The sequence below is a fragment of the Merops nubicus genome, unplaced genomic scaffold, assembly GCF_000691845.1.
Source record: "Merops nubicus isolate BGI_N331 unplaced genomic scaffold, ASM69184v1 scaffold47867, whole genome shotgun sequence".
Taxonomy (NCBI): domain Eukaryota; kingdom Metazoa; phylum Chordata; class Aves; order Coraciiformes; family Meropidae; genus Merops; species Merops nubicus.
The window spans coordinates 3914-13401 of record NW_008620530.1 but is presented as its reverse complement, the minus strand read 5'-3'; the positions used below and the strand labels follow the sequence as shown (position 1 = coordinate 13401).

The 9488-nt window shown below is 42.9% G+C and overlaps 1 protein-coding gene across 1 annotated transcript; it reads left to right on the top strand.

Moving 5' to 3' along the window:
* Positions 1-223: 223 nt before the first annotated feature.
* On the top strand, positions 224-9194 carry SLC25A33 (solute carrier family 25 (pyrimidine nucleotide carrier), member 33; the record flags this gene model as incomplete). The annotated part of the gene is given in 6 exon segments (XM_008944128.1): positions 224-403; positions 4056-4133; positions 5478-5572; positions 6534-6600; positions 7691-7974; positions 8621-9194. Coding segments are annotated over 6 exon segments (907 nt in total), but the record flags the coding sequence as incomplete, so codon positions are not given.
* Between the last annotated feature and the right edge of the window lie 294 nt (positions 9195-9488).

Here is a 9488-nt window from a genome sequence, read left to right as displayed (position 1 = left end):
TGATCATTGTCAACAGTTTCTCAACCTTCTCTCTCCTCTCTGAGGGCCTGGGAACAGTCTCCCTTGCTTATTGCCAAAACTGCCCTGCTTTCTAATATTTTGTCCACAATGAGAGCAACTGGAGACCAATCCTCAGTTTTATTTCTGCGCCGTGCCGTGGGCTGACCCCTCTGTGCAGCAATGTTTTCCTCACTCTGTCTTCTGTGTAAATTGTGTTTTACAGATGTGGAGGAACAGTTGGAGCCATCTTTACCTGTCCCTTAGAGGTAATAAAGACCAGGCTCCAATCTTCAAAGCTGGCCTTCCGGGCTGTCTACTACCCACAAGTCCAGCTGGGGACCATCAGTGGTGAAGGAGTGGTCAGGCCAACATCTGTATCGCCTGGGCTCTTTAGTGTGCTTAAGTGAGTACTGCTCCTCCTGTCATCCAGTGTTGCTTGACACCAGTGTTTCAGTGCCTCTGTGCAAACCCGGAATGCAAATTTTGCTCCAGAGTTGCACTGGAAGGATTCATGTCAGTTGGGCTGCTGCCTTCAACAGTGGCAAGGTAAACTGTTCTTCTAAAAACATACATATTCAGGACTCATGACTGTTCTTTTACACTTCCACAGAAATTTGTTTCCACCATGTTGACACTTTCCAAAGTGAATTGATTTGAATAACTGTCTGGAGGTGTTATTATTAAATTGTCTTCTCACATTTAGGCATTTTGGTAGCTAAGACTTCCTAGGGATCAATACACAGGACATACTGTAAACTCCTGATATGCCTCAGCCTTTGGGAGCTATTACAGAAAATATTCTGGAGGAAAGGGCTTTTTCTCCTTTTCAGCACTGAGAAATGTTGTCTTTGTCCCCTGTTGAGGATAATCATGTTTATTCTCTCCTTTGGGCATTGGAAGAGGTAATCCTTACTAGCTTGGGCCAAGTCTTGGCAAATGATTGAAGGACTGAATAAGCCATCTACACTGTATTTTTCCTGGAGCCATTCCCAGTTTCCTTTGAGTAGTTAGTAGAGATGCTTGTTGCTATTGCCACCCATACTATTTCCCTTTTTGATGGAAGGAAATTTTAATTCCCCTCTTGAAGCACTCTCTTTGGAGCATCATTTAAAAGTGAGAGCCTGTAGCCTTTCCTTCACCTTAACAGACCAGCACTGGAACAAGGTTTCTGGTTCTCTGCACCTAGTGATGCATGCAGCCCCTGACCTCTCTGTGGAGCTGGCCCTGCCTTGAGCCTGAGTTTGGCCCAGATGAGCTCCAGAATTCTTTGTCCTCGCGTGTTGTAAGTGATGCTTGTCTGCACTCTGGTGTGGATGGTCTGTAACTGAGGCTTACAGCAATGGGGGAAGGACACATTTTGCAAAAGCAGTCTCACTAAAATGTAACATTTAATTGGGGTGTTGGAAACTTTTATCCTTTGCTCAGCTATAGCTGACTTAATGAGCTCTCCTCTGTTTGCTATTAGATGTTGTCTTTGCCAGTTATGCATCAATCCTGTCTACAACTGTATTACCTATGGTCTCTGTTAAAAGCCTTCTGTGTGGTTCAGACTGCAGCAGTTGATGCTCCAGATGTTCCCTTTTCAGCTGTGTCTTCATAAAGGAGAGGAAATGTGAAATCATTTGGCTTACAACTACTGACTTGTTTTATCAGCAGCTCTAAAGCCCAAATCTCTACTTCTGTATTTCATATCAAAGCACCATAAACTTATGGTTCAGACTTCATGCAAATGGATTGAGTTTATTTGGATCATTAGGCACCCCAGGGTGATGCAGAGAGGTCGTGTTTAGATCAGGTAGCAGAAATGCCAAAGAAAACAGCTAGCAAAGCAAGCTGAATGGTTTTATGTAAGGCCAACACACTTGGCAGATTGCCTGGGGAGAAGCTGCACAGTTATATAACAGTACAGTGCTAATTCAAATTCTCTGCAGAACTATCTGGCTAGAGTCGTTCTGGGACTTGAGTTCTGTATTGTAAACAGTGCCTCTTCCCCCTGCCAAACACTCCTTTGTCTATTCAGAGGTGAGTCTAGAGCAATTCGTGACTGAAAATGTAAGGTAGTGTCAGCTGCCTTTAATTTTCATCTTCTTTCCCTTGCTGTCTGTTCACCTTGCAGCATTAGACTTCAGGCAGCTGTAACTAAAGGAAGTTAAAAAACTTCAAGGCACAAGGCTCTTAATTCATCCCCTTGGCCTATCTTTTTTAGAGGTTGTCCTTTATTTAGGGAGAAAGGAAAAGGTTTAAAATTGAGTCAACCTTCTAATATATTTATTAAGCTGATTAAATTTGTGGGCTGTGATCTTGATTTCATTTCACTTCAGGAATTGCTCAGCTGCATGTATCACCAAGTTTTCAATGTGCTTACTTCAGAGGGTTGAGAAGCAAGAGCAAAATATTCATGCTGTCATTTCCTTGTAGGCAGCATCTATGAAGAACAGATAATGCTATAACATAGTCATGTTTCTGATAAAATACAAATGCATGAAGAAAGAACTGAAGTGAGGGCTCTTGCTCCTATTTTTGCATCCCTTTCTCAATCCTGGTCACGCATGCATTGCCAGACTGGATGTGACTGGGGCCTTCTGATTTGGGAAAACTGTATAGCTAAAGAAGCAGCCATGAGAGCCCTACTTATTAAACTGCTCTGCAAGAGTTAAAGGTCTTCAGTCTGAAAGCCCCTTAACTGCTCTAAATAGAAAGCAGATACTCAGGAGGGCAGGTTAAGCCTGCTGCTGAAGAGAAATCGTTGCAGAAGGACAGGCTGTTTTTGTCTAATCCATTTAAGATTGTGATGAGTCACCCCAGCTGGAATCTGCAGTCGTGACTGTTAAGTGACAAAGAAAAGTAGCTGGTGGATCTGTCTCCTTGGAGACACTCAGCCCTCGAGTTTACACTCAAAGTTCAACTCTGCTGCAGCAAAAGTGTTTCAGAAGCTCCTGTATCTTCTTCTGTCCAATGAGCTTGGTTTTGGAATCTGTGGGGAACATTCTCAACAGTGCTAGTGACCTAGAAAGCAAATTCTGAAAAATTGGCAGTTACAACATGTGCACGTGAACTACCTGTGGAGCCTGGTGCTGTCTGGCTGTTCTTGCAGGTTTTCACATGGTGAGCTCAGTTGTGAGGGCTGCTGCCTGACAGACTGTGCACTGAAATCCCAGCAGTTACTGGACTGTACCTGGCTTTCAGTGATGAATACTTGGCTGTTCACTAGTGTTTGGCTGTTGGTCTAGTTCTTCTAATATGTCTGCTGTTCATATGAGGCACTTCAGCAGGTACTGTACACAACTTGGCAGCTGCTGGGGAAGCTGCCCAAGTCATTTATCTTCTTCAGAGAAATCTAGCCCTGTGTGCCTTCCAAGGAGTGAGGGAGACAGGTGGAAATGGCTTTGGAAACCTGGGCTGTAGCAATTGCAGCACTGCAGGAAAGCATCATTTGGTGATCTTCCTGCTTTGGGCCTGAGCATGAAGTCCAGACAGTGATTCACAGCAGTACCTCTGTAGCTGGAGTTTACTTGGGAAAGATGATGTGAACTCTTTTGAATGCCCTCAAAACCAGATATCCCTGAACTATGTGCAGAGACATAATTTGTAGTATGGTTGCCACAAGCAGCTTTCACTCTGGGGAAAAAGCACAGCACTAGGTGAAAGGGAAGAGGATTTTTTTTCTCATGTATTAGATACTGGAGGTGCCAAAAATATTCATTCCTCATCAGAGTCAACTATCACTGAATTCTCCATGAAACTTTAATTTCCTGATGCTTTCCTGAAACTTTCAACTTCTGACAGCTTTCAAAGAATTGAAATTATGGCCTTGTGCCATATGCACACATTTGCCTGTAGTGCATTGAGGTTTTATGGTATAGTGGCTTTTATTCAGTAGTGTGTAACTCTGCTAATGTTAAAGTATATTATGTAGCTTAAAAGCTGACAGCTTCACAATTAATGCTTATTGCTTTTGCACAGTTCTTTTGCCTGACTGTCTGACAGAACAAGAATAACAACTTTTAACCCAAATACTATCTTTTCTTTTTTTCCCTGTTTGTTTTTATTTAAAGGTCAATTCTGGAAAAAGAAGGACCAAGGTCACTCTTCCGAGGGTTGGGTCCAAACTTGGTTGGAGTTGCACCATCAAGGTAAATAGTTAAACTATTGCCAAAAGACACATTTATGGTACTAACCCAAATGTTGCAGTGCATTCATGATTCAGAAGAATAGGTCATGAAGTTAACCCATCTGTGAACTGAGATTTGTGCATTTATACCACACGGTTTACATACCAAGAGATACTTCTAAAAATCTGCTTTATGCTCATATAAAACTGGAAGGTGCAGATGAAATAAAGAACTTAAATTCCATGCTATCCCAAGAGCCACTTACCATGTGCATAAGAAAACAAGAGAAAGTAGTGTAGAAAAATGTGTAGGATTAATATTTGCATTCTTGCTGAACACTGAGTAGCAGCTAGATGCCAGGGGAGAGGAGAAATTTTCTAGTCCTTGGTTGCCTGAATTCTTCTCAAATGAAAAACTGCATCTGAGGTGGGAGGACTTGCATTGCTGACACTTAACCCCTAAGGGGTGTATGTGTGTGTTTCTGCCTGTTTGCTGTTAAAAAAAAATAAAATGTAGCTATGGTTTGTGTTTGGAAGTCTTACAGGCACCTACGTGGTTTCTGTGTGTACCTATGACTGTGCCATTCTTGGCAGGGCTGAAGATCTTTGTGTCTAGCAAATGTTAAAATTTGTTAGCAGTTGGGCAATTGGCAGATGTTTTCTGCCTGAAATTGGACCAGCAGGTAATCCTTCCAGCAGGGATCCAAGACTGCCTGCTTTTACATGCAACTCACTCAGGCTATCTTTTAGTTCCTTCATATTCTTCCATAAGATTGGAATAAGGAATATGGAATTTCTCAGATTGTAGCCACCAGTATCCACCTTTTTCTAGCAGTTCACTTCAGGGGGCTGTGATCTGAGCATCTTCTTTCTCATCATGTTGACTGTTGCAGATCAGCTGAGCTTCCTCTATTTCTGTGTAGGGATCTGAGGCATTTAAAACCTTCTCAGTCCAGGGTTGAGTGTGTAAAGCATGAAGTGCTGCTGCTGCAGTTGCAGTGCTGAACAAATTTATGGAAAACACAGGCTCAAGGTGGGAGAGTGACAGTCCCAAGTTTACAAAGTGTTTAATGACAGAGCTGGTGTTGGTATCCAGTCTAAACTTGCTTTGTCCATAAGACCATGTTGGCTCCTATCTCAGGCTTGCTGGGAAAGTAAAATATTTCTACCCTGTGGGTGTCAAGTCAGGTAGTGGCACTGTGGTGTAAGCAGGGGAAAAAAAAACCCAAACACTGTGTCCTTATAGATGGAAATAGTCACATGGAGGCCTCTTTGGAGAGAAAACATTGGGGTTTGGGGCATGTTGGGAAGAATATTACTGTGTCTGATTTGACATTGTGTGTACTCCATTGTTTTTCCCCCCCAGAGCTGTCTATTTTGCCTGCTAAGCCAAAGAGCGGTTTAATGGCATTTTCGTGCCCAACAGCAACATTGTGCACATCTGTTCTGCAGGTTCTGCAGGTAGGTCTTTGTCATTCTCCTTCTGCATGGTCTGCAGCAATGCCCCAGTGCCCAGCCCCTCACCAGCAGCTGGCAGTACGTGCACTGGTGTCTGTGTGGCTCAGAGATACACCAGAATTCTCAGGTATTTAGTCCAAGCTGTTACTGCCACAAGATTTCCACGTGATGCACTCTGAAAATGTTTGAGGTTGTAAATGCAGAAGACAGGAGTTTGCTAGCTCTGAATTTACCTTGCCTACAGAGGAACTGTTTGCCAGCTCAACATTTGGAAATATTTCTAGATTGCTGTTTACCAATGGAATGAGTGTTTTTCCAACTGCAATGCTATGGGAATGTCTCTCAATGAAAGGAAAAAAAAAAAGTAGCAGGCACCAGCAAACTTTTGATACTGTTTTAGCCAGATTGTTTTAGGGTGATGTATTTTTCCTACCAGGATGGGGAAAATTGTTCTAGGAAAATCCTGGAGGAGAGTTCCAGTAGTTCAAGCATCAGTCACCAACGTGATGCTTAAAAAACAAACTTTCCCAAACTAACTCTTTAATTGGATTCTGTTAAGGAGGTGGCTCAATGGCACCACCTAGAGCCCTGGGGAAAACAGAAGACTGATACATGTGTGTTTTCCCCACTGGTTTCCTTTTATCTCTTCTAAAACCCAGTCAGTAAGGAAGGTATCTTGTCTACAGCAGTCTTTAGGAACATGAAGTACATATTAAAATAGGTGCAAAAAGGAAGAAACCTTTAAGAAATTCCAAAGCCATGGGTCAGTGCCTCCTGAAGTTTAGCTTTAGATGGTTCTCTTTCAAGAGAGTGACTGTAAACTACACCCCTGCCTGTCTTCTGAAGCCTCTAGAGAGTTCTGATAGCTAGAACTGTCTCACTGCACAGTGTGTAAAGTTCATGTTTTCCATGGCAGTACACCAGCTTGGATTCAGCTGCACTTTTGGTCTTTTCTGATTTTTAGCCTTTATCACAAATTCCCTGATGAATCCTATCTGGATGGTGAAAACAAGAATGCAGCTGGAACGGAAGTAAGTAACTGGTAGAGGGAGATTGGATGCCACTGAGTGCCTAAGGGAGCCTCTGGAGAACTGAGCTTTCATGGTTTTACTCATGGCTCTTTGTACTTTGATAGATCTATAGCCCTGAAAGTTCACCATCCCTGGAGGGGTTTATAAGATGTGCAGATGTAGTGCTTAGGGACACCATTTAGGGACCTAGCAGTGCTGGGTTAATGATTAGATTTGATCTTGAGGGTCTCTTCCAACCAGAACAATTCTATGATTCTGTCTTGCCCAGTTGTTTATTGAACTCTCAATTCCACCTTTCAAGCCACCATGCTTCTGCCTGGCCAGACTAGAGGTTAAGGTCCTGTGTGTCCTGCTTCTATCTGATGCACAGTTCCCATGGAGAAGGATGTGGAAGTTGCCTTGAGTGCTGAGTTAAGTTCAGTTTCTGGTTTCACTGTACATCTTAAGTAAAGTTGGGCATAGCTTATCACCTCTCCTGAAGACAGAGAGGGAATTTGACAGTAATATCTTTTAGTTGAGTGATTCATAGTCACTGATGGATATCGAAGCAATCAGGGGCTTGGCTAATAATGTGACTGCTTAGAATGGAAATTCCTCACTGAAGGACATGTTAGGTCAGATAAGAAGGATCCTTTCAGACACCACAACTTATAAATAATTTATAAGGGTTAACTCCAGAAATTCTCAGGGTGCCACGTTTGAACTGAGTGCTGCCTCTTAAAATGAAGGCTCCTTTTTCATGTAGCAGACTTCTGTGTCTTGGCCTGCTGAAGATGACTTGAGAGGGAATTCTCAGTTTAACACAAAGCAGTGTCTCTTCAGTGCTTATTGTCTTTTAAAGCATTGGTGTGAACTCTTGGATAGAACCTGAGCTGAAAAAATTATTACAAGTATGTATTAGTGAATTAGCAAAGTCCAGTGTGCACTGTTAGTGTGGTAGCCCTGCTCTGGGCAGCTTTCCTAGCAGATTTTTGGAGTGAAACTTAGAACCATTTCTGTGGTTATAAGACCTATTGAAAACTATGAGTTGGTTTTTAATATGAATCCTTTCTGTGGACTGATTGTGTTCTCTGTTCTGTCTGTTTTTTAGAGTTAGGGGTTCAAAGCCAACGAATGCTGTGCAGTGTGCTCGATACGTTTACCAGACAGAAGGTGTCCGTGGCTTTTACAGGGGCCTGACTGCCTCCTATGCTGGGATTTCTGAGACCATTATCTGCTTTGCTATTTATGAAAGTTTAAAAAAACATCTAAAAGAAGTCCAGCTGCCCCCTTCCCCTCCTAATGGGACTGAAAGGAACTCGACAAACTTCTTTGGACTGATGTTTGCTGCTGCTGTTTCCAAGGGCTGTGCCTCTTGTATTGCTTATCCACATGGTATGTTAACTTTTCCACTTACGACTGCAGTAGAACAGCTGTTGTCTGTAATCCCAGACAATGATGGGGTTTAGGGCTGTAAAATTCAGAGCTGTCTGAATGGCCAAATGCATGTTACTGTGGCATATGCACTGGCATTTTCAGGACTCATCCCACCATTCCTACTTAGCCACATAGTTGGTGATTGGGACTTCCTCGTTTAAAAACTACTCAAAAAATGCCAAAAAGAAATTGAATACCTAGTGCTTCTGTTCTCACTAGTATCCTCATCTAGCTGAGTACTCACAGCCTGTGGGATTCTGTGATCAAGTGGTGGGATAAACTAGTGGGCTGAGCAGTGTTACTCTTCAGGTAGATGTGACTGTTATCATGGTTACAGAGAAAGAGCAGCACTGATGAGGTGAGCAGCAGTGAAGCATTTATTACTGCAGTAGCTTGAATGAGCAGATAATCCATTTATTCCACACGGAAGGCAATCTGTAACTTTGCTCCTTGCCTGAAGGGCAGTGTGCACAGGACTCCGTGGCAGGCAGTGGGTGCAGGAAGGTTTTCATGTCCCTGGGTTTTGCATCCTTCCCTGGTGATGGGGTGTTTCTCAGTGGGAAGGCTCCTCGTTAAGCCTGGGCTCTGGTTTCCTTTTCTGCAGAGGTCATACGGACGCGGCTGCGGGAGGAAGGCACCAAGTACAAGGCTTTCCTCCAGACAGCACGGCTGGTAGCACGGGAGGAGGGCTACCTGGCCTTCTACAGAGGACTCTTTGCCCAGCTCATCCGGCAGATACCAAACACAGCCATTGTGCTGTCCACCTACGAGTTAATCGTGTACCTGTTAGAAGACCATGTGAAGTAGCAGAGCCAAGACTCCTGTTACAGACTGTAGACCACTTCCTTTGTTGAACAAATAGCCCTTCAAGAGACTGATGCAGGTGGCAGTGCTGGTGGAAGAACTACGTCTGTGACCACCTGCTGGATATTTCCTTTTGGATTCATGCTTTCTGAAAGGTCTCAAGTCATTAACGTTAATAGTTAATTATAACTTTTTTTTTAACTTAATGATAATTAAACTGCTACTAAATTAAATTACACTATTTAATTTATGTTTGTCCTTTTCGTTAAGCACAGCCATGTGTGGTCAAGGAATGTACCTCATATTATCAAGTGATCTCTTGGACTGATGTTCATTAAAACTGTATTAAAAAAGGAGAAGAACTGGTTTGGAAATTTGAAATTGTCTTCTTACCACTGGAGTCATGCACTGTAAGCTTGATGCCCAAATAAGTGTGAGAGTTCTGGTTTATTCAAGGTGTGTCATTCATTCCTGTGAGAACATTCTGGAGTGTTCAAGTAGGACAAGCTTGGGGTACGTTTCACTGATCAGATGGTATGAAATATGCACACCAGAATCTCAGAGAAAGCCACGTGCAGTGGCAATATTGCTGGAGTATGATTGTGGGGGGAGGCTTTTAATAAAAATTTAGTTATGGTACTTTGTGCACCTATGCACGTGAGATATGT